Source organism: Leptodactylus fuscus, chromosome 3, assembly GCF_031893055.1.
Source record: "Leptodactylus fuscus isolate aLepFus1 chromosome 3, aLepFus1.hap2, whole genome shotgun sequence".
Lineage (NCBI taxonomy): Eukaryota > Metazoa > Chordata > Amphibia > Anura > Leptodactylidae > Leptodactylus > Leptodactylus fuscus.
In genome coordinates, this window is record NC_134267.1 from 206,599,926 (window position 1) to 206,625,762 (window position 25,837).

General features: G+C 41.9%; 1 protein-coding gene across 2 annotated transcripts in view; it reads right to left on the reverse strand.

Moving 5' to 3' along the window:
* PXDN (peroxidasin) overlaps positions 1-25,837 on the reverse strand; it is an 85,755-nt gene that overhangs the window by 22,115 nt on the left and 37,803 nt on the right. The window contains exons 2-10 of one of the 2 annotated variants that reach the window (XM_075269093.1): positions 24,306-24,377; positions 21,899-21,970; positions 14,730-14,801; positions 8,624-8,695; positions 8,468-8,539; positions 5,904-6,073; positions 4,647-4,764; positions 2,626-2,795; positions 2,083-2,355 (exon numbers count right to left, since the gene is read on the reverse strand). In XM_075269093.1, coding sequence (XP_075125194.1) covers positions 2,083-2,355; positions 2,626-2,795; positions 4,647-4,764; positions 5,904-6,073; positions 8,468-8,539; positions 8,624-8,695; positions 14,730-14,801; positions 21,899-21,970; positions 24,306-24,377 — 1,091 coding nt within the window. The remainder of the gene's footprint in view (positions 1-2,082; positions 2,356-2,625; positions 2,796-4,646; positions 4,765-5,903; positions 6,074-8,467; positions 8,540-8,623; positions 8,696-14,729; positions 14,802-21,898; positions 21,971-24,305; positions 24,378-25,837) is intronic. The other variant, XM_075269094.1, reaches the window with a different exon arrangement.

The window sequence follows — 25,837 nt, forward strand, 5'->3', positions numbered from 1 at the left end:
AAGGCAGATGTACTAATATCTGCACATCTACAATGAGGCATAAAATGCAACAAAATTGGAGCAAAACGTTGAACCTGTTTTCAGGACATTTTTTTTTATTTTTTTTACTAGAGAATCTAACAGATAAAAAGTGCATGATTTGTAGGAAAGGAGAGGTGTCTCCAACTGAAACATTTTGCGCTAAAATTTTGGCAGAAAATTGGTCACCCAATATTTGAAAGCAGGGCTCGACTGACTATTGCTCTGACTCAGACACCTTCATACTGTAAATGGCTGAAGGCTATGTTCAGACAGATGCACTAAAAAACTTAAAGAGTGAAAGTAAATATTCAACAAACGAAACATATGATGAATTATACAAGCTTGGCAGAGTGATCTCTTCAGGCCATTTACAATATTTAGCATCCAGGGCATTTGCCTCACCATCTCCTTTCTAGTCGTATCCCTAGTCTAGTAGTTAAGGATATTAAAGGGGTTGTCCCATTACAAGGATCCTATCTATACTGCTAGTTTATGTGTATTTAAGACTTTTCCTAAATGCATTTCTTTATCAAAACTGCTTTGTTTGGCTGCTATCTGAGATTATTAACTTACTTGTTTACACTCTGTTTCTATGGCCCTTGGGATTATCTGCTCATTTGTCAAGTGATGTAGCTGCCTGCTCTAAAGGAGGGGGGGTGGGTGGGAGCGATTTCTGAGCTCTTATCAGTCGGCTTAATTGAATTTGGCTGATAAGGGCTGAGATAGGGAGTCCATTACCTCTGTATGTAATGCAAACTGACTCAAATCCAGCTCTGCTACATCAGCTTCACACTGTGGTAATTCATTTACCACCAATCCCGTGCAAGTGAAACCCCGCCCACCTATGTGTTGAGAAAAGCAGGAAGTGAAGAGAGCACAAGAGCCTGCAGGTAAGTGAACAAGCGTCATAGGAATACCCCTTTAATTCTAAGCAAATGTGACTTGCAATGAATTAATGACTTCGACAAAGTCATGTTTGTGAGCAAAGCATCTTATAACAGTGTAAAAAAAAATCCATAAAAGGCCACTAAAAATAATATACTATGCTCCAGAGGAGGGACAGTGCTGACTGAGCAGAATATCGTAACTCCATCAGCATCAGATGACATGTGTGCTTGCAGTCAGTTTTTGGGTTAGAAGATCCTGACTAAGCACAGCTCATAATTAACTTCAGTTTTCCTCTACAGCCCCCAATGGAGGTTTTGTTGATTTGTATGTGAGTGGCGGACAGCCAGCTGGCCCAAGCGGGAGTATGAGTATCTAAAAGCACTTAAGGTGAGGGGAGGACATTGATGAAAACAAGACTGTGGTTAGGTCGGCCAACTCATCTAAGACACGGGACCTCACAGCTGTTGTAGACCACGTGTCACTGTAATAACACAGCGGACAAAATAATACACAAATATTCATGTCCACAAACCTCCAGATGCAGCAGAGCTGAGCTTGATAATTGGCGAACGTGGCACTTCCAAAGAAGATATTAAAGATATCATGAAAAGGAGAGATAACATTCTAACGAGATCTTAAGTATGTTTACACATTCTTAAGATGGCTATACACGCAAGAGCAAAGCTGGCCAAATCTGACAAGAATATGGCTAACTATGGGGTATGCCAACTCACCTCCCTGACAGATGGGGTCACGGAAAAGAAGCATCAGGTAATATGAATTTTGCATGCCCAATCCTTTGGTTCTCAATGGTGATAAGACTCCTGGCATCGGTTTACAATCCTTATTGGGAACGCATGCACATTCACCAAAGTGTCCATGTGTATGAAGGAGACTTGAATATGTGTGAGCTGAATGAGCTTTCAGCTGACCTTTACTTAAGATGTATGGCCACCTTTCAAGCAAGACTCATCCAGCTTACAGTTAAAGTGCTTATCAACCTTCATAATATTGATGGCCTATCCTTAGGGAACCTGCAGATCAGCTGTTCCTAGTAATGTTTATATCCGAGAGCAGCGATGCTCACTTCCCATACAGCGTGTGGTGTTGGGTTTAGATACTGGTGCTGTGTCCCAAAGACGTGATCTGAACACCACTGTAGAGAGTACTTACCTTGGACTATGATGTAGGCAGTTGAGTGAATAGTATCCAAAGTGTTGGTTGCAAAACATGTATATTCCCCAGCATCATCCTGGTTGACCTCCTGAATGTACAGTCCTCCAGAAGCTGTAATAGTGATGCGAGGATCACTGGGTAATGGTGTCCGATCCCCTCTGGTCCATGTTATTCTTGGCTGTGGTTGGCCAACAGCGCTACACTCCAATGTGACACTTTCGCCAACCAGCACTTCTGTGTTTTGAGGTTGGATCACAAAATTTGGCCTGGCTGTTTAGGGGATGGGGGAAAATAATAGAAATGAAAACTTTTAATATAATTTAAAGGGAAAAGGGTAAATCGATTAGAAAATCAGGGCAAAACTTTTATTAAACATCCCCCTCTATGTGCTGCATTAAAAATTTTAAGAAATATATTAAAATATGTTAAAATCTCATTTGCTATGCAATACCTAAAGAAGAGAAACCAGAAATAAATGAAGTCATATTATACTAAACAACAGTCCATTCTGTGTTTTTAGAAATTTTGGGACAGGTTTACCTGGTGCCCCATAATATCGAAGGGTGACCTCGTGGGTCTTCACTTCCCCAGCCACGTTCTTTGCCATACACTGGTAGATTCCCTGGTCAGCCTCCTGAGTATTCTGGATCATCAATGTGCCATCTTCTAGGAGATTCAGCCGGGTATCTTCTTTCATACTTAATTCATTTCTAGATTAACAAAATGTATTATTGGGTCCATGAAATGAGTATTTACATCATAGAAATGATGTACAGTATATAGAAATAAAATATAATTGGCAATTGATAGGCAAATATTGCATAGAATACAAACTGACTCTAGGTTCACACTAGTGTTTGGGTTACTGTTTGTCGGGTCTGCTTGGCAACCCAAAAAACGAAACCCCTATCTGCTTAAAAAGCAGTTTCCACGTGGCTTCTGTCCGAAATCCTGCATAGTTTAAGCAAAAATGGGGACAGAGTCCCTGTATGGTCATCCAACGCAGGTGAGACTGTAACCTAAGACCTCTGACCAACAAAGAGATACGGTAGGCCAATTGACCAACAGGACAGTGGGTGGACCGATATATATATATATATATATATATCTCAAAAGATAGACAGGATCACAAGTCATATGAGATGGATAGACCAATTACTAAAGACTTAAGGAGTAGAGATGAGCGAACACTGTTCGGATCAGCCGATCCGAACAGCACGCACCCATAGAAATGAATAGAAGCACCTGTGACGCTGACTTTGCCGGCGGCCGGCGTCACAGGTGCTTCCATTCATTTCTATGGGTGCGTGCTGTTTGGATCAGGTGATCCGAACAGTGTTCGCTCATCTCTATTAAGGAGGCATTAAGACTAGAGATGCGCGAGTAGTACTTGATCGAGTAGGTATTCGATCGAATACTATGATATTCGAAATACTCGTACTCGATCGAGTACCACTCGCTGTTCGAATGTAAAAGTTCGATGCAGAACCAGCACTGATTGGCCGAATGCTATACAGTCGGCCAATCAACGCTGGTTCTTCTCCTACCTTTAGAAGTCTTCTCCGTGCAGCTTCCCCGCAGCGTCTTCCGGCTCTGAATTCACTCTGCCAGGCATTGGGCCTGGGCAGAGGAGACTGCGCATGTCCGCTTGTAGTGTGGGCATGCGCAGTCGGCTCTGCCCAGGCCCGATGCCTGGCAGAATGAATTCAGAGCTGGAAGACGCCACGGGGACGCTGCAAGGAGAAGACTTCTCGGAGGATCCAGCCCGACCCTCACTCGTGGACTTGGTAAGTATAATTTGATCGAACGTTGCCTACCCCTGAAACGAGCATTTTTCCCCCCCAAGGACTATAATAGGGTTCGATATTCGATTCGAGTAGTCGAATATTGAGGGGCTACGCGAAACGAATATCGAACCTCGGACTTTTTACTGTTCGCTCATCTCTAATTACGACCCTTCCTTGATATTCTATTAACCAGCCAGACAACAGTAGGAAAAAATTTATCAGTGGCAAATTTGACAAGTATGTAATAACATGATATAGGCTGCTATATGGGCAAGATACGCATAATACCAGGTTTACATTGTCAAAGCAAAAAATAATAAAAAAAAGAGAAAATGGTAACTTAACTAAGACTTCACGACACACACACAAAAAAAAAAAAAAAAAATGACAGACCTCCATAAACATTTCACATACACTCAAATGTTCTCCAGACTGTAAGACTAACAGCCTATTAATTTAATAAGAAGATTTGTAGAGGAAAGCTCACATTTCCCTTCTCTTTAAAACTCTGGATCACAAAAATGTTAATCTTATTACCCTCAATAGATGAGGACAAAAGTTTCAACCTTTATCCAAAAACACTCCGCCTCTGCCCCGACTCCGCAGGTGGGCGACTTCAATCTACTTGTCCTGTTAACCTTCCACTGACCAGAAAGATTATACTTCACAAATGGTCTCAATATCTAACACATGGACCATTATAAGATGTAACGGGAGCTGATGAAACGGATCGCTTGGCAATAATCCGCGGCCATTGTTTTCTATTAAACATACTTGTTGCGGAGCCAGATGATTTCTGGTTTGGGATTGCCTTCAGCTCGACATGTAAAGTACACAGTGTTCCCAAAGGTAACGTCCACATCTTGAGGCTCTGATGTAATCCTTGGCCGTTCTGTATCGGAAATGGAAATCATTTTAGAGATATTTCTGTAGCCCCCCAATAATGTATATTTGGAAAAACATGAAAACTTTTAAAACACCACCAACCATTTTTATCAAATTCCTGAAAGGTAAAAGCTCAGCATTTTGTATCAAAATTCTTAGCAATGGGACATTTTACATTTGTGAATGACATGGGTCCAGCTTAGTGTAATCGGCTAATAACACCAGACAAATAGGCATTTTCCCAACAGGTTGCTACAGGGCAAACATAGCATTAACACCATGGTACCAAAATGGCGGATAATAGTGATCAGTTCACTTGGGGGTACTCCCCTTTGGTGGAATGCCAATGTAGGGCGTATGATCCCATGAAAATGTATCACCTATCCATAGTTTTGGTGATAAACGCATCTATGTTGGTGGCGGGAGCAAGATCACTAGTACTAAATCCCGAGTGCCAGTTCTAGAGCAGTCTGGTGTGATAGTCAGCCATCTTCTTCGGTGTGGCCTGATGGGGGAGTAGTACATAAGCCAGGGACAGAAATAGACTTGACAGACTGATTAGAAGGGCCAGCTCTGTCCTGGGGAGCCCCTGGACCCAGTACAGGTGGTGGGTGACAGAAGGATACTGTCTGTGGTGAGCTTCATGCTGGAGAATAAATCCCAACCCATGTATGAGACTGTGACAGCACTGGGCAGTACGGTCAGTGACCAACTGCTTCACCCCAAGTGTGAGAAGGAGCTATCGGAGGTCCTTCCTTCCAACCGTGGTCAGGCTTTATAATCAACATCAGGCTAAGCGAAGATCACTCCGCACAGAGAACTAAATGACCTTGAAGTCTTCTTTTCTTCAGCTGCTATGACTCCTAGTATTTTTCTCCTATCTGCTATTCTGAACTTATGTGTGTCTCCTTCTGTAGTATATCCCTATTATCCTGTATCATGCTGCTGTAACACACTGAATTTTCCCCACGGTGGGACTACTAAAGGATTGTCTTTACCTTCTGCACCCCAGTGTACCAGCAAATGTGCTATGTTGCCCCTAAAATAGGAGACTGTGATCACCTGCCAGGCAAAACATGGCAGATGGACCCCTCAGGCAGGACCATCGTTACCACAAAATTCTGAAAGGTTGGCCATGTGACTCACCACAGTTCAGTTCCGCCGGTGTGATAGTGGATAGAGATCTTCCCTGGAGCCTTCGTGGATACTCACAAGTAGCGGCTGCTTGAGCATTACCAGATTCGGAGTAGATCTTTAAAAGGTCCGCCAACCAAAGGATTTCACAGTCACAATGAAGAGAGTTGGAATCCAAGCGCCTGTTGGTGATACACACACCATCACATCCATGTCCCATATAAATCTGCATACATCATATTATATACATATAGCGCTACAAGAGGACAGGACTAAGTAATAGAAGTAATGCGGAGTATATATACATACACACACAGGTAAAGGATGGTTTCTGAAGGTGCAGCCAGAACCAAAGACAATAGGGCAATCTTCATTATAGAAAACAAAACAAAGACAGGGTAGGAGGACTGAGATTACAACCTATAGACCTCTGTTCACACCACATGAAGAAAACGGATAAATAGATTTTTGTACTGTAGTCTAGGGCCGGACATGGATCGCCATTGAATCTCCCGTAGTAGGTCTTTTTATGCTCTGGGTAACCTTCTTTGCTTGGCATGTGCCATTAGGTTACAAGCAGCAAAGATCTATGAGCAGTACAAGGAGAGTAAAGGGGTTTTCTGCTGGCCATAGATAAGTATCGTTCAGATTCCCGGGAGATCGATCATACAGAAGTCGTTCATCTTCAAGGTGTCAAAAGTGGCAGATGGGGAGAATAAAGTGTAAAGCATCAAAGTGAGCATATACAAAGTGGTAAATGATGGGTCGTATGTGGAATCTCCTGCCATATATATGGAATTTCAACTAGACATCACAAAAGAAAAAAAACAAAACAAAAACAACTGGACAATGACGTTTTTGGCAGACAGTAGTTGCTATAAACAGTCATATGCCTACAATGTCTAGAAGATGGTCATCTAAAATGACCAAAAATCTGAAATTTCAGGGAAAGCTTTACATTCCTCGGCTATCCTATGTAGAAGTCCCAACAATCAGAGGGATCTGACCCAAGGGATACCCAGTGATCAATGGAACAATAAGACATTGGGACTCCTTCACTACAGTGCCTGGAATAGTAAAATCCATGTAGTGTATGTAGCCTTGGCTTAGCCCTGTTTATTTGAGGAGTAGGATCGATGTAAAGTCCTGCTTTGGAAATCTCTTATTGGCATATCGCTAGGATGACAATCATCATAGAGGTCCAACCTTGAGACCAATATAATCATGAGAATTAAAGAGTTGCAGTACAGTCGTAGCACTGCACCCTTCAGTGCTTTCCCGTGCAGAGGGCTACCCCAGGCCCAAACTCATTAGAGTCAGACGTTGAGACTAGAGATGAGCGAGTATTATTCGATCGAGTAGGTATTCGATCGAATACTACGGTATTTGAAATACTTGTACTCGATCGAATACTACTCGCTATTCGAATGGAAAAATTCGATGCAGTACCAGCGTTGATTGGCCGAATGCTATACAGTCAGCCAATCAACGCTGGTTCTTCTGCTACCTTTAGAAGTCTTCTCCGCGCAGCGTCCCCGCGGCGTCTTCCAGCTCTGAATTCACTCTGCCAGGCATCGGGCCTGGGCAGAGTCGACTGCGCATGCCTGCGCTACAAGAAAATGGCCGCTTTGACTGTAAGCGGCCATTTTCTTGTAGTGCGGGCATGCGCAGTCGGCTCTGCCCAGGCCCGGTGCCTGGCAGAGTGAATTCAGAGCCAGAAGACGCCGCGGGGACGCTGCACGGAGAAGACTTCTCAGAGGATCCAGCCGGACCCTCACTCGTGGAATTGGTAAGTTCTATTTGATCAAATGTTGCCTACCCCTGAAACGAGCATTTTCACCCCATAGAGTATAATAGGGTTCGATATTCGATTCGAGTAGTCCAATATTGCGGGGCTACTCGAAACTAATATCGAATCTCGAACATTTTACTGTTCGCTCATCTCTAGTTGAGACGTGAGTTAGATGTTGCTGTGCAGGAAAAACTTGGACACAGCACTAAACCAACAATGCTTCCCCTTCCTTCTCAAGATTAATGGAGTTCCAAGAGGTCAAACCTTCGTAGTCAAAGTGATGGTATATTTGAACAATGGGAATTCCAAAATTGGATGGGTTTTGCTGGGCACATGTGTAGACATTGCTGAAGCTCTCCGGTTGCTTTCAACCTTTAAACGGCAGACATTCACAATACTGCTAGTGTAGATTGCAGAGGACTACATGCCAGAGAGGTGGTTAACTCTCTACGATCACTCCACACGTGGCCCTAAACCTTAATTTTATTTTTTTTTATTAACAGGAGTTTACATTGATCCATCAAGTAGAAAAAAGTCCGGTGTCCTTTAAGTCTAGATGTCACTATCAGCACTATAGCCATCCCACATCCATCTGTCACGGATTGGACGCAAAGCGACTTGGCCACATGTGGTCAGTACACAGTAGTGTCACAATTCTGAGCTCATTAGATGAGATTGTAGTACATATAATACTAAGGAAACCAAATTCTGTGAAGATGGATTCCTCTAAACCGCTGCAAGGTACAATTTACCCCAACACAACGCTTGTTCAGCGCATACTTACAGTCTTTTCATAGACTCCAGCTGACTGAAAGTGCCAGGTACCAGGTGAGTGATTCGATTATTATGTAAAAACCTAATGGGTTAAAAAATGGCATTAATATTTGTATAAACACATCAATGTCCAAAATGTTTCTTAATACTCATACTGGTGACTCACAGTCTCTCCAATTTGGGAAGATGATGGAAAGATTCTGGTTCTAACGTCTCAATGTGGTTAAAGTGAAGATACCTAGAAAAAAAAAGTGTATCGTCTGATATCGTATTGGAAACACTACCGCGAAAACTGCTGACTGGCAATGTTTCTACTTGTAAGTGCGCGGAGCTGCAGAATTACACACAAGAATAATGTAGCCAAAGGGAAGAAATAAAAAAAGAACAAGAATGACGAGTTAAACCATGAAACCAGACACGTAGGATAACTTTACATGTAGCACGGCCTTACGGCATTAGCTCATATACAAAGTCATACACTTAGTTATGTAGATATGACATGTATGTAAATGAACTGTATGATACTTTATATAATCTGCCAGATTGGGCTTCTAAAATACAGAACGAGGTCACCTGAGAGGTGTAGTAAACAAACCATTAGAGATGAGCGAGTACTGTTCGGATCAGCCGATCCGAACAGCACGCACGCATTGAAATGAATGGAAGCACCTTGTGCTTCCGGTTTGACGGCAGCCGGCCTCTTAACCCCCCGCGTGCCGGCTGCGTGCATTGATTTCAATGCGTGCGTGCTGTTCGGATCGGCTGATCCGAACAGTACTCGCTCAACTCTACAAACCATCTCATGCATATGGTGCATTACCCTAGTAAGGTTCATACTAGTGCTGGCTCCCTGTCGTTCGGGTCTTTTGGGGATCCGAACAACGAAGAGCTGAACTGGAAAAATGGTGGCTACACAGGGAGCCTGGTGGAGCCCATTAACTACCGAGTTTCCATCGCTTGAAACAGAAAAGAGCAGAGAAAAAGGTGACCCTTAAGACTTCAGTGCAGGGGCAACACGGTGGCTCAGTGGTTAGCACAGCAGCCTTACAGTGATGGAGTCCTGGGTTCAAATCCTGCCAGGAACAACATCTGCAAGGAGTTTGTATGTTCTCCTCGTGTTTGCTTGGATTTCCTCCCATAGTACAAAGACATACCGATAGGAAAAAATATGCATTGTGATCCCTATATGGGGCTCACAATCTACATTTTTTTTTTTAAAAAAAGACACACATCAGTGCAACCCCTTATCACAGTGCTACCTCAGGGCCTGGTGCCAACAACTATTGCAACCAGAGTAGTCGCCATCTTATTCCGACCCCTAACTACACCATTCCCACACCACTGAACTCCAAGATGTTGCATTATTATTTTTACAAATAAGACAACACTGAGATCCCAACTATATATTCAAAATGTCAAAGGGGTCCCAGATCAACAACTTGTCAAAATCAGTGTATAAAGCCAGAAGCTGACACCTCCACATATACTACAGTCACCAAGCCAGGTTACTCAGCTCAGCTCCTATTTAGTCCTTAAAAAAGATGCTATGGGGTAGTCACACTCAAGCCTAACTGCAAAAGAGGACCAAAAGCCCTTTACCGCACAAAACAGTAGCGGTATTATAGGTTAGGGCCCCATTAAAAGGTTTGCATGTTGGGCTAGGAGAATAAAGAGATTATGTCCCCAAGTACAAAATCCTAAATACCATACATCATTTGATTGTCGCTTTGACTCTGATAAATTTGGTGTTTCTCTTATTAAAATCGGTCCACCCATTCAAAAGTTACAGCCCCTGGAAGATTATCTGTGAACTAGCTCTAAGTCTAAGCGTGGGCGGGAACCTTTTTAGTTTCTCACAGAAATACAAATGGTTCCCGCCCACTTGGAGAATCAGAGGTAGGTTCACAGATAATCTACCAAGGGCTGTATCTTTTGAATGGGTGGATGGATTTTAATAAGAAAAACACCAAATTGATCAGGGGCCTAGCGTCAATCAAATGATGTATGGTATTTAGGATTTTGTACTTGGCGATAGATCTTCTGTAAAGTTGTGTGTCTGGCTACTACATTCATTTCCTCATAAGCTCCTCGTCTTAGTAAATGAATTGCCTATAACTGGATTTTGAGCATACATTTTACATAAGATGAACACACAGCATGCACATAAGTCCTATCACTACTGACTATAAATATATAGAAGGATTGAGATGTTAAGAGCAAGCAAGCAAGCAAGGCGAGCAGCCTTACCCGTCATTGTCAGTTAGCTGCAATGTGAGCGCTAGAGTAAAAAGAAAAGACACATTAAGAAATAAGACGCCACAAGTAACAGCCCTAAACACATACAGATTAAGTACAGGACCCAAACATGGGGCAAACCTATGAAAGGGTCTTTGCTGCAACCAATCACAGCGCAGCTTTCACATTTCAAGAACAGAATATAAAATGAAAGCCGTGCTGTGATTGGCTACTATGAGCAAATAGTAGCCAATTTTTTTATTTTTTTATTAGACAGTTTCATAAATTTCCCCTTAGTAAATATACATGTAACAGAGAAACACAGGAGAGGTTAGTCATTTTAGCTGGTAAATAATGTTTTCATTCTTAAGATGTGGGAGTTGAACAAGGAATCCTAATAGTTTATGGTCATCTTGTGCTCTATAGTTTTCTTTGGTGACCACTAAGTGCATCCATAGGGATGACTGGAATGTAACATGTCCGACTTTGTGTCCGGTTAAATAAAAAAAAAAAAAATGGTTTCGCTGCGGACAGCAGAAGACGCTCACCAGCGGACAGTGAATGTCGGTTTACATCTTCTGCTGACAGAAAACGGAAACCTGTGTAACTGCGATCGGGCGCTGGTGTGAACCCACATATGTATTCTAGGGAAAGGAGTAATTTAGAACGTTTATTTATTTTATCTTTTATTATATTTTTTTTTTCACAATTTTATTAGCTCCCCCTAGCGGACTTGAACCTGCAGTCATTTGATTGCAAGTCCCATAGATGGCAATACAAGTGTATTGCCGTCTATGGGAGATTCTATACATTACTACTGTGGATGGTCATAGACCAGTTGCAATAGTAATATTGCTATGACAGGCCTGGGAGCCTTCATTAGGCTCCCGGCTGTCACCGGAACAGGTCGGCTTCAGTGACCTTGCCGCGTAGCAGCCAGCCTGCAACTTTAAAGGTATGGGGCTAATTTTAACCTTTGTTGTATTTTTTGGAGGGGGTGGGGGGATGAGTCCGGAGGGCATCAACACTGAAACTCTTAGAGATTAGAGATCGCAGGCATGAGCTCCAGCATCTCCGCTGTAAGAGTTATAGTGGAGATGTCCTCCGGAGATGTCTCTTCCCCCCCCCACCCAAAAAAAAAGTTGCTATGGCGCGAGATTTCTCTACAGCATAGCGGCGCCATTATAGTTACAGAACTGACATACAGACATCGGGGCGGGTGCTGGGCCCGCAGCATCGCCACGCTCTTGCCGCTGCAGGAAACCAGCGGCGACAGGTACTTGGCGATGCTGTTCATTTCAACCTGCAGAAATATTTACGGTACTTCTGCTAACAGGCCAGGAACACAGTCACACGTTGGTTGCGGGCCTGAGCTTACAGGGCCATGTCACCCGCCGTGTAATGGAACAGTGGTTGGATATGGTCTTTAGAGCAAGGGAGTGGAGGCTGCGTTCCGGCCGTGCCTGCTAGCAGAAGTACCATAAGTACTTCTGCAGTTTGAAATTCCAGCGGCCGCCACCTTGACTCAAGTACAAGCCGAGGCGGACTTTTTCAGCTCAAAAACTGTGCTGAATAACTCTGTTTGTACTCGAGTATATACCGTATATCTTTGGAATGGCTGAACAGATTTGGATAAAACACCAAAATGTTCAGGGTGGCATTGCCTATCAGGTAATGTACATTGGGCTTTTCAGATCTAGTAATTGGTCTAAATAATTATACTATATAAAATCTATTCATGGAATTTTCTTTGGCATCAGACATAGATATACAGAACATCTGGCACTTGTTGTAAAGAATAAAGCCAAAACATGTCAAGCTACATCAAAAGTGGCAACAAAATAACAAATGACCAAACTTCAAGTTATTTTAATTAAAAAAGCAAAGCTATGTTATCCTTGTGTGTTAGCATTATATATCTCTTTGTCGATAACTTGGATGCAATTGTTACGGCCCGTACACCATGCAGCAGTGAACCTGGACTGTCTTCTTGATCTGTGCAAAAGATCCCCTCAAGGCACAGAGCCGCGCGAATTCAGTAACTTGTCAAAAAGCATTAGGTTTGCTAAAGGATTAGTAAAACAATTTACAGGTTCGTGGGATACAGAGCAGGCACTGGAGATAGCAGAGTTGGTTGCCTTCTTCACCCTGTGCTAGTCCTGCCCTGCAGCAACACATTTTGCAACCAGTTCCCCCAACATATACAGAGCACAGAAATACAGTATCCAGTTATAGGGCATCTGTATATAATGTATTTGTCTAAACAGATGTCTGTATAATCATAAATGCCAAGAAATGGCTGCTTTGTTGGTTGCGGTTTCCTCTGTCAGTAATGTGTAATATATATGAATGAAGTCATGGCGTAAGATTACTGCAAGACATTATCTCTTCTTTAATCTTCACTTGCCTTAGGCAAGAGATTATAGAAGAGAGGAATGTATTACAGTAGGAGTTTAGGTTGTCCTGACAAGGGAATTGTCTCATTGGGCAGCCAGGAACAGGGAAAGTGGTCTCTCTATATATTATATAGCTATAACACACACATCTCAAATAAAGTACCCAAAAACATGCAGACTGCTCCATTGGGTGCTCCATATCAAACCTATAAATGTACTGATTTCAGTGAACGATCCACATGGAGAACCATATTCCAGGTCTAACTATACAGGTCTGTGTGCACAAGATCTAAAATAAACCTAGAAATGAGTACTTGGGTTCTCCAGAGTATTTACGGACAACTGCCGCCAGAGCTACCCAATTCCCAAGCTTTGCTTACCTATCCAGTTTACTAAATATGGACTTAATACTTGAATATTTAATCATACTTGAAAACCCCCCAAAAATGGAGTGACTTCGGGATGAACAGGCTAATTTTCAATGTCACTGGGCTACCAGTTACTTTGGGATGTGGCCAGGATATTTAGTGTCCACGGCACATGAAGGTGGCATGAGGATACATAAAAAGGGGCCTCAGTTGCAGAGTGCATCAAAAATCATGGAAGTCCTACATACAGGACTTTTCCACTCAGCAAAATGATGGACATCATTACAATGGATACCCAACGGATTCCCAACTAGACTCAAAGGTGTCCTTCAGGACCGGTTTGTGTCTGTTATATGACGATTCATCCCAGGTGGGATTTCTGTTTTTCTATCATGCCATACAGGATCCTCAAAATACCATCTCAAAGTTTAGTACGGTGGTTGGAAATAATGTTCACCTATGCCATACCCTATGTGAGTGGTGGCAAGTGGAGTTTCTGCCTAATCAAAAGGTCCTGATTCTGACCCAATGCCTAGAAAACCTTAGTAGAATTGTATTACTCTAGGACGTAAGAGGACACATTTGTTCCTACATTCACATCTACGTTTTAACTTCAGGTTTTTTTTTGTTCTGTACCAAAAGCCGAATTGTATGTGTGATGGATTCATCACATTACAGACATAGTGACTTATATAATGGGGTCCATCAGGTTCTATTGTGCTCTCAGTTATTTCACTGGAAAAATAAGTGCTGTGTGACAAATGAGACGGCTCCTGACAGTCTCTAACACAGATGTAAACAGAGCAGAGGCTAGATGGCAAGAAAAAGGGGAGACGTAGTCTATTGGGCAGAAGTCCGAAGAGTCAATGGGTGCCAACAGTCTACTTTGCCTTGGCCAGGATTATAAAGGATATGGACAGCACAGAAAGGTGAAAGAAAGCCAATCTACTCCCATTACTCATACTAATACCTAGTCTTAAGATTGGCTGCAATCCTTGGAAATTGTTTGGATGGGTACAAATCCAAACTAACTGGTGTATTGTCAAAGGACCACACAATTTGGGACAGAAAATGGCCACGTATTGGCCAAGACCAACAGGTATCACCAATGACGACAAGGACAATATTACAAATTTGTCATACAACATACAAAACATATCACACACAAGACAAGTGTAACAAAACACCATCCAATACATGAAATTTCACAACAATTTAAGCAGTTATATGACAGTTATATGACAGACATTACTAATATACCGAGGACACTTACAGTTGCTCTAGAGAGGCAAGTCCTTTAAAAGCTTGCCTGTCAATGGATTGGATTTCATTCTTGTACAAGTAGCTGAAATAAGAAACAATCAGCAGGATTAGTGAAAAGACACAAGAAGCAATGCACGAGACAAGAAGAGCATGCACGAATGTCACCCGTCACCTGTGCACACATATGGGGGCTGACATTTTGAAAGAGTGGCCAAATGGCATCCAATTCACTAGTGCCATAGGTGACAGGTACATTAAAAGGAGGAATTCCAGATTATTAATACATAATAACCCCGCACTAAAGTATAATAGAATAGTAGGAAGGCCTTTACTAGGATGATTCTGGGTATAGTGCTCATTCTATGAAAATACAGCACTTTATTCTTCAAAGAAGTCACCACCATCTTGAAGAACACTTTACAGTACTATACAACATACCTTTGTTATGTATGTCACTTTAGTAGATTTGGAGAAAAACTACTTTGAAATCTTAAGGAAGTAATGCAGCTGGTGCACTGGGGGCGGGCCTTCAGCTCCTGGAAGCACTGCTCGACACTCAGACCACTACCATCTTTTGCCTGTGTCACCACGGGTAGCCAGAGTCGATCCTATCACCATTAAGATATTCGCAAGAGTAGTGCTGCCAAGCCTGAAAGTCCACCCCCAGTGCACCAACTACCTCATTTACATAAAACGTCAAAATAGTATTTCTCCAAAACGACATTCTGTACATAACAAAGGTATGATGTTTTTCACTGTAATGTTTTGTAATGTGGTGGTGGCAGTTAAATATTGTTGGGGGTTTGATATAAAATTTCAAGAATAAATTTCTAATAATTTTAAATTCCTCTATAAGCAGACACAAAAAAAATCGTTACCATGTAAAACACCATGTTAAAAGATGCAAAACATAACATATACACAGAACACTGTCTCTGGCTCTATTTGCGCTGTTCAGCTCCGTTCCATCTGGTGGGATCCATTATATTGTATCTGTCCAGGTTCTTAGAGTAAAGAAGTCTCACGATGACTCCCGAGTAGACACTTTTCTGCTAAGCTAATACAGTGGGACCACCTTTTACATTGTCCAAGTAGACTTTTGGCTTTATGTTAGCTTTTACTTATAAAGTAAAATTAAACAAATTTTCATCCAAGCTTTTCTATGTGAACATTCAGTTTTAGAGCACAGTGGCACCATCCAATATGGCAGCACAAAGGCTTACACACTCCATGTGCCACCACCATGCAGCATTCTGTAAAGCAGTGCAGTACAAAGATATTGACCATTGAAGCAATTTTCTTAGGAGAGAATTTGTCCATAATATAGCAATATATATAGAACAGAAAGCGCTCTGTACACCATTGGTACGAAATCAGAGGATTATAGGGGTTTAGTAAGGTCCTGTAGATGAGACTCTCTCAACCACCTGAGATCCCCACCTTTTTAAGAGTCCTAGTCCATGCCTCCACATGTAATATAATTGCCCTAACTTAGTAGAAAGCACCCCACAGTGCCCACGTAATACACTGCAAAAATAAAGGGAACACTTAAGCAACACAATGTAACTTCAAGCAACACTGATTGACAAAATTTCACATGCCGTTGTGCAAATGGTATAAACAAAAGATGGAAATTATTGGCAATTATCGAGACACCCTTAATAAAGGAGGGTTCTGCAGGTGGGGACCACAGACCACATCTCAATGTCAATGCATTCTGGCTGATGTTTCGGGCACTTTTGAATGTTGGTTGAGCTTTCACAACCCACACCAGTGGCTCAGGTAGTGCAGCTCATCCAAGATGGCACATCAATGCGAGCTGTGGCAAATAGTTTTGCTGTGTTTGTCAGTGTATTGTCCAGAGGCTGGTGGCACTACCAGGAGACAGGCCAGTACACCAGGAGATGTGGAGGGAGCCATAGGAAGGCAACAACTCAGCAACAGGACCGCTACCTGCGCCTTTGTGCAAGGAGGAACAGGAGGAGCACTGCCAGAGCCCTGCAAAATGACCTCCAGCAGGCCACAAATGTGCATGAGTCTGCACAAGCTTTTAGAAACCGACTCCATGAGGATGGTATGAGGGCCCGACATCCATAGATGGGGGTTGTGCTCACAAGCCCAACATCGTGCAGGACGCTTAGCATTTGCCACAGAACACCAGGATTAGCAACTTCACCAATTGCGACAGTGCACCACAGACCGTCCAGGAGTTGGCAGATGCTTTAGTCCAGGTCTGGGAGGAGACCTCTTCAGGAGCATGCCCAGGCTTTGTAGGGAGGTCATACAGACACGTGGAGGCCACACACACTACTCAGCCTCATTTTGACATGTTTTAAGGACATTACATCAAAGTTGGATCAGCCTGTAGTGCGTTTTTCCACTTTAATTTTGGGGGCAACTCCAAATCTATTCCTCCAGTGCTTAATAAATTTGATTTCCATTGTTGATTTTTGTGTGATTTTGTTATCACACTCAGCTTTGTACAGAACAAAGTATTCCAAATTGACTCTATGTAGACACTTGGTTTTGTTGAGGTCTAATGCTTTGAATTAGGACAGGACGGAATGAGAATCTGAATGTAACCCTTCTGCTCCGCCAGCTGTTCCATGAATTCACAGAAGAAATGCTAATGGGACCACACATGTGACATCACAACACAGGCCTTTATATCATCCAACAAATGAATGCAAAGCTTTAATAAACCACACATGAATAACAAGCGTGTAATAAACTACAAGGAAACTACACAAGATCTGAGTTCTTTCATCGACACCACGATCATCCTGAGAAATTATAACTCACATGTTCCAACAAGACAAGACACTTGAGGGTTTAGACACCTGAAGCCAACCACCATGAGCCTACGGTGTAAGAGGCCAGTCAAGTCAAACATGTCATCATTTATGATCTCTGATCTGTGACATTGCGAGAAACTTTGAAGCTCCTTGGGGTACAGATTCTGCTACGGTAAGGCTGGTGTCACACCTGCCTTTATGAAAGACTTGAACCTCTAAATCTAGTTATACAAAGGTTCATAGAAGTACTGCAGTCATGAGCAACACATCTCCTGACCTACGTGAGAGGTGTGAATAAAATACACGCCAGTGATACAAAACTGGAAAAATTCAACCAACCTCAAACAATAGCTTCTAAAGTGAACCATCCATATGGTATTCTGACCTAGCTGTAGGGAGCATCGGTTACGTGAGGCCACGCAAGTATGGCAAACAGGCTCTGGATGGCCCAGACAAATCATCAGTACAGAGGATTAATCCTCTGACAAGCACAAGCAGCTTCCACAATTTCAATGTCCACCATCCAGACACTAGTGACACCTTCCCTACTAACCCAGTCTCTGCCGGACTATTTCCAAGCTCCTTGTAGACGGAAACTTGGAGTCACAGTACTCATAACATGTCTAGCCATTGATGGCCTGCCACCGTCACCTTTGTCTACAGTGGTGTTGTGAACAAGAAGTCACCCCCAGTAGTTATACAAGACCTCTCTAAACCACGTGTCGCCTCTCATGGCAGGGCTTCCAACTAAATTTTTTCAGCAGGATAATGCCTTCTACACACAGAAGGGATTTGTTAGGAATGTCTCTGCCAGATTGAGACGCTTCTGTGGCCTGCCCGGTTGCCAGATTTATTGGTAATAGAGTATTTATGGGACAGCTGAGTCTCCAGCTTCGGCAACCTACAAGTGTGCAGGATCTACAGACCAGGCTACAATATCTGTGGGCAAATGTAGCACGGGATAGATCATGGAACCTGTATACCTCCATGTCTATCTCATCTAGAGTCGGCCAAACAGAGTACAAGATCGGAGCAGGAGTCGGAACCTGATAAAATCCAGGAGTCGGAGTCGCAACTGTGGCTTACCGACTCCACAGCCCTGCTTTCAGTTGTACAGTTTTCCCCAATAAACTTCTCCTTTCTCTCCAATATTGCAATCAGTTACATATACACCATCATTACATTCATACATAGAAAGCTTCAACTGCAACAACTTGTCCTTGTTAGTTTTATTTCAAGTATATAACACACCATCTTAACTAGTAAGAGGAGGAAACACACAGGACAAGTCATGTTTCTGATTTCATATGGTTCCAAACTGAAGTCAATCACTTGCAAGGTATAACCATCTGGTTGAATACAATGTCTGCCACTAACCACCATTATAAAATAAATATATATACACTTTTTTTTTGCATACTACTATACTGAAAAGTGCTGATTATTCCACTTTTCAATGTGAACAGAAATGATAGATTGCAACAAAATGACTTTTTTTTTTTTTTACCATTAAAGGGGCTCTATCAACAAAATTAACAACCTCTTCTGTCTTCTTGTATTAATGCCCTCTGGTTCCGTGTCTTCTTCCGTCTTCTTGTCTTCAAATCCCGCGCCTGCGTAATAGCGCTTCCATCCAGAGCGCTACTGCGCAGACTCACTCGCCATTTTACTTAACGGCAGTTCGCGAGTGAGTCTGTGCAGTAGCGCTCCGGAGGGAAGCGCTATTACGCAGGCGCGGGATTTGAAGACAAGACGACGGAAGAAGACATGGAACCAGAGGGCGTCACTACAAGAAGACAGAAGAGGCAGGCGTGCCCGAAGCTGACGTTGCACTGCATCCCCGCCCATGGTGCACATTCAGGTACGATTAGCATATGTGTTTTAATGCTATTATTTAAAAACGGGACCGGGGTTTAATATAATAATTACGGTGCCTGAATAGCCTTTTTAAAGGCTATTCACGCATATGTGGGGCTCTATTAGCATAATTTTGCCGATAGAGCCCTTTTAAATTCTAGAAGCTTGGGCCATGTTCACATCTATGTCAGAGGCTCCTTTAAAAATTGTGGTCAGACTTTTATGTCTTGCAAATTGACATTAAAAGGAAGCCTATTATAGTCAAAGGAATCTTTTCAGCCGTCCTTTTACACATCTGGCACTTCCATTAGTTCTACTGTCTGCAGAGTAACAGAAGAGAGTGCCAATGTGAACATAACTCTAGATGATGGGATATGCCAAGGAGTCGTAAATTGATAAACTAGTGGCACACTACTATGCTATCAAGTAAGGAGCCCGCAAAGGAGACTGAACAAAGCCTTACAAGATATTGGTGATAATCTGTTGGATGCAACATACTGAATAAACTGTGAATGAGTCTTCCTTTGTCGTCGTACACCCATCCCACATACAGGGCATACTAGAAGATCTTCAGACAGGAGACGTTACATTCCTGGTACAATGGTATTTCTAGAGAGCAGTGTAATTCCGCTTTAATGCAGTGGGAACAGAAACCACACTTCCTGCCCAGTTATCCTTGACTTCCCTAACATGTTCCACTCGCTCCATATCAGTAGGTCTGTGACTGATCAAAACTTTGGATCCCGTCCATGTAAAACCAGAGGGACAGCAGCTGCAACTGGACATGATTAGAAACAAGAGAGTCTCTAAAACATGTTACATTTATGGCTCATTTTTATATGGAAATAGAACAATTCTGGGGTGTAATGCCCAAAGGAAGCTTTACAAAAATGGCCGTGCTTATACTATATTTCCCATTGTAAAGCTAGCTATACATTAAAGTTGTGATTGGGGCTCTCAGTCACCTCCGATTTAGAGATGTGAGGATAAGCAAAGGTCCAGTCTTAATTCTGCATAAACCGCCTCCACACGTTACGGTAATATTACATAGAGGATTATGGCGATTATAGTAACGTGTGGGGCCAGTTCATGTAGTATTAAGTCGAATTTTCCTTCACCACCTGATGAAGCAACTTTTACAAAGCTACAGCACAATCTGTGGCGAATACCGCGCTGAACACTACCGAAACACAACCAGACACAGGAGAGAGGATACCACAATGGCTAATAGTGCACATTCACTATTGTGGTATCTACTAAAGCAAGTCCATCAGTTCCAAAACGTCTTTTATTCCAGAAATGGTACCTGTAGACCAGAAATGGTGTCTTGTAGAGAAACATACACTTTTGTGGCCACAACACAGAGATACTCATTTGTTGGTGGGTATGCAGAACAGCCTGCGGTTTGACATTGTCTACTTAATGGGGTGTGTCTCCATGGGGAGCGAAAACACCAAAAGTGTCAATGTCTAAGAAGAACGGCACAATGTAGAGTTCTAGAAAAAGATGTTCAGAAGTAATATTGAAGAATACAATTACATTGAAACCTCTGAGACAACTAGCAAAAAATGGATTGGGATGTGGGTGGTCTTCTGAAAGTGATGGAGAAGTTTTTACACCAACTCCAGCTCTTTAACACTTCAACAGCTTCTCCTGCACTTCGGAGTTCCAACCATTTCTGAGCAAGTCAACGCTGTAAGTTTCATCTCCGTTATACTCTCTATTGGCATGTCGGTGGTCACTGTCTTTCTACTCCAGTCTGGGATCGACCATCTGACAGCAGAGAACATGACCATGCTGAAACTTACAGAAATGATTGCTTGGGAATGATGGAAGCTATAGAAAAAAAATTCCATTTGAGCCAGAATTGGGAAAACTGCCTCTATTGAAAGATGCAATGACGGTGGTGAAATGTCCTCTTTAATATGATTCAGCAAACGTACGCTGCCCATGAAGTGTCTGTCTGGATACGGCCATTTGGACACACATACATAAGGCTATGTTCCCACTGGCTTTCTTTAGTCTATTAGTCTGATAAGTCGCAGGATCAGGACGACAGACCGAAAAGTTGACCCAATGAAGGATGCAGATGAAGTGCCCTATGTGTGCACCCTTCACTATTCACCGTAATGTTCAAAACAAGATGGAAGACAAGACGCAGGACTTTATCCTCGGATTAAACTTATAACAGGATCAACGAAAGCTACCGTTTTTGTTCTAACATTAGAGTGAATGGTGACGGACACAAATGGAGGGGACTTCACCAGCGTAATTTATATGTACTAAAGGACTCTAATGTGAACTTTTCTAAGACATATCTGAAGGGGGAAAATAAATGCTACACTAGGTGTTTTATCCCATTAATTTCTCTAACTATCCTTCCACAATTTCCAAGTAGAATAAAAAAAAAATATATATATATATATATATATATATATATATATATATATATATATATATATATATATATTAATAATAATAATAAATATTAAATAATAATAATCATAATAATAGAAAAACAACTTACAGGTATTTGAGGTTCTCTAGGTCTTGAAATGCTCCACTTGGGATCCGTTTGATTTGATTGTTGTTTAAAAGTCTAAAAACAAAAACCCAAAAAAACCCAAAAGTTAAACTGTTCGGTCTCATTCACACACAGATTGTGCCCCGATTCTTCCTCCCATTGGAGCAGGACGCGGAGAGAATTAACAAAATCTGTCGCAGATTCATCTATGGCTAGTCAAGCCAAGGGGGCAGAGAATGAAGAGGAATCCGAGGTGCTTGTCTGCCACAAAGCAGAACCTAATACAGTGAATAATCCACTTCTTGAGTAACAAAGCCAATCTGCCTGAACTTATTATGGGGTTTGTATATTTTCTTTATGAGCAGGATTAAGTTTGACGTGAAAATGAACAAAGAAAAGCAGGAAGAATAATCGTGTAAGTATTTCTTAATATGAGTGAGATCTGCTTAGTGTGCAGAATACAAATGCCGCATTCATCTAGGAGTCTTAGAAGTTATTACCATCATATATTATTACATTGCCTGCAACGTCTTCCTAGAGAGCTTAAGGAACTACAGATAGCCACGTCCTGTATTTGGAAGACACAAACATGGATTCCTATTACTCTAGTCCTGTCCAAATCATTGCATTACTAAAGCTGCAGTCCCCAAAATCTTCTCCCTGGTAACCAGCTGTGGGAGCACATCCAGTTCCCAGTGCTCATTCAGGCCATGTCCATATATTACACATGGGATCTGAAGAATAAAAAGATCACCCAAACATGTGTTCTCAATAAGGAAAGGGGAATAATCATCCAACATCTTACTAGTGAATTCTGAGTTCGTAAAGAAAAGCCCTTGCTGCTGTTGAGTTTCCTTCATGGTGGTTCATCCTTGCAGATGGACTTTCATGGTAGAACAATTCATTATGTACAGTGAAGAACCCTCCTCCCTACACAATAGTAATGGAGGTCCAAACCCAAAGACTGAAGACCTATCATATACATAGGCAATGTGAAATTAACAATCAGGGTTATCAATATCTTGTTAGTGGGGATGGGGGGGTCTGACAAGGACCCTGCTCTGATCACCTGTTCCAGTTGCTTCTGGGTGCTGGAAGCAGCTTTGTTCCTACAGTATATAGCCAGAGTTGTAGGCTCCGCCCACTCTATAGTGAAGGCGGAGTGCTGCTGGTCCCCAATAATGAGATACTGATGAACTCAATGTAAAAAGTAAGTGATTGGAGTGATTTCTGGGTTTCTCTGGTTGCTGTTGGCATTCTCTGTGTTTGTTTATATGGAGTGACTTCCTGCTGCGCTGCTTTCTGTGTAGCTGCTGCACTAGTTCCCTCTCACTCCGTTACCCTACCTGTCTCACTAAGCCTACACTAAGTCTAGCTCCTTCTACTCTTACTGTCTCTCTAATCCCAGACCCTCCCACTCACTTGTGATCCTGCCCATTACTAGCCCCTCCCACACCCCTCTCACTAAGATAATCAATAACGTCCATTACTAGCCCCTCCCACTCTGACTAACCATCCTGCCTATTACTAGCCCCTCCCACCCACCATATCTCACTAAGCCTATCGATCCCGTCCATAACTAGCCCCTCCCATCCTCCCTGGCTAAGCTATTCCACCCACTACTAGGAGACAGGAAGAGGGGGAGGAGCCATTTTCCGACCCAGGAAGGCTTGGTAAGTATTGCAGGGGATAGGGGAGGGAGAAGAGTGATGGGCACATTCCATTTTGTAAGCTGTGAAACAGAACATCACCGGTTTATCATAAAGTGTCCAAGGAGCAGTATATGTAATTCAAGGAAATTAGAAATTAGTGGAGGGAGGGGGTTTATTTTAGGGGTTAATTATCAATTTATCCTGGACAACCCCTTTAAAGGTACGTTCACACAACTTAATTTTTCCCAGCTTCAAGAATTTGAAGTTGAATTTTTCTGCTTGATCAAATTCTGTGGCAGATCCCGAAAACAATGCACCTGCCAGGTGTATTTTCCTATTCACTTCAATTAGGCAGAAACCCCCTCAAAATTGAGCATGACTTTTTTTTCCACTAGCTGAAAAAAATCAGGTATAGGAAAAATTCAGCATCTGACTACTATTGAAATCAATGGAAGCTCGTTTCAGGAAGAATTTGGAGCTCATTTTGAAACTGAATAAGCCTCAAATTCTACTGTGTGTGAATATACCCAAAGAAACCGAACACTGGGCTTAAGATACCAAAAGTGAAAGTGTCTTTGCTGCCCACAACAACCAATCAGAACTCAGCTTTCATTTCTTAAACTGCTCTGATAAAATGAAAGCTGTGCTGTAATTGGTTGTCAAGCAATATATATAAAAAATTTTTTAATAAACTTTCCCTTATTCCCAAATAAAACAGTATAGTGATGTATAGAATATAGTAACTGAATTATACTTACAAGGTATTAAGATTCTTGAGATGTCTAAATGCACCCGGCTGGATATCCTTTATCCTATTGAACCGCAAATCTCTGCAAAACAAGACCAAGTATATAATAAGCATATATTATAGGAGTCTAATTGATCAGATTTGTGGACAACAAGACCACAGATTATCTCAAAAATTCCCTGCAAGCCTATAAGTAGAATATAGAACTGGGTCTATAAACCAAATGTAAAACCCTACAAACCCCAATGCAAGAAGAAGCAAAATTGTACACCATTACCTTTGTGGTCACAAACGATGAAGCAAAACAGATAATCATATAATAGATATGCAAATTAGTCTGCATGTGCCTGAGAGGCGGGGCATGATTTGCCAGATTTTGCTACAGACAGCTTTAAATGCTCCGCCTCTCCTTGGGATTTGCTGCTAAACTCCGCCCCTTTACATGGTTGACATTTTTAGCCTGCACCACAGCTGTCTGTAGGCAATCCAGGCTTGTCCCCAGTGTACTTTGTATGTTTTTTTTACACCAAGTCTGAGTCTAAGTTTTTGCATTGAATCAGAGTCCTACACAGGGATCACACATGTGGTCCAGGCTTAAATATATTCTCATGAAAAATCGCTCCAGGCGTGCAAGAAAACTGACAGGAAGTAGTAATGATGGGAAAAGGCCAGGGCGGGAGAGAAATCAGATCTATCTTAGAAGAAAGGCCTGAAAACCTTGATATTAACACAAGACTGGAAGAGGATTTTTCCCTCCCTAAACATGAGAAAAAGGAATTTCAGGAACTGTAAAAAAATGAATATAGTATGGCTAAGGGGAGACTGACAAATATGGGTTAACCAGGGTGGGCTGCAATTTTCAAGACTCCTCCTGACTGCAACATCTGTTTAGACAGAGGATTGAACCCACTGCCACAACGTTTTCCTACATGTCCTGATACCCCTATTCTATTTGTTTGGACATTTGGAACGTGAGATTCTGTTCCTTTTGGAAACTTCCCCCCAGATACATGACCAAAATCTTTCATTTAGATTTGGACTCCAATAAAAAACCTACACAACATTGGAGAAATCTATCTGCTGAGAATCCATCAGCAAAACAAAGAGGTCATTTAGACCATTTGGTATTAACCATTGGTAAATAGGACACTCCTAATAATAGAAATCAATTTGGAATCTGCTGTTTTATGCCCTTCCATTATAAAAAGGGTCAATTTAGTGGAAAAATAATACCCTGAATATCCCGAAAATACTACTGAAAAAAAAAAAAAAAGTAATAAAAATGCCATCTATCACCATAAACTAAATACAGACGCACCCTATAACATATGGACAAAAATATCACAGACAATAAAAGTCTCAAATGTTCCACATAATATATATATATATATATATATATATATATATATATATATATATATATATATATATATAGACATTACTCTGTGAGAGAGAGGAATACAAGAAGGACGACAGAAGACGAGAAGGAGAACAGATCACCATCATTTCCAGTTTCTATTCAAAGCACCGCACTACAAAATT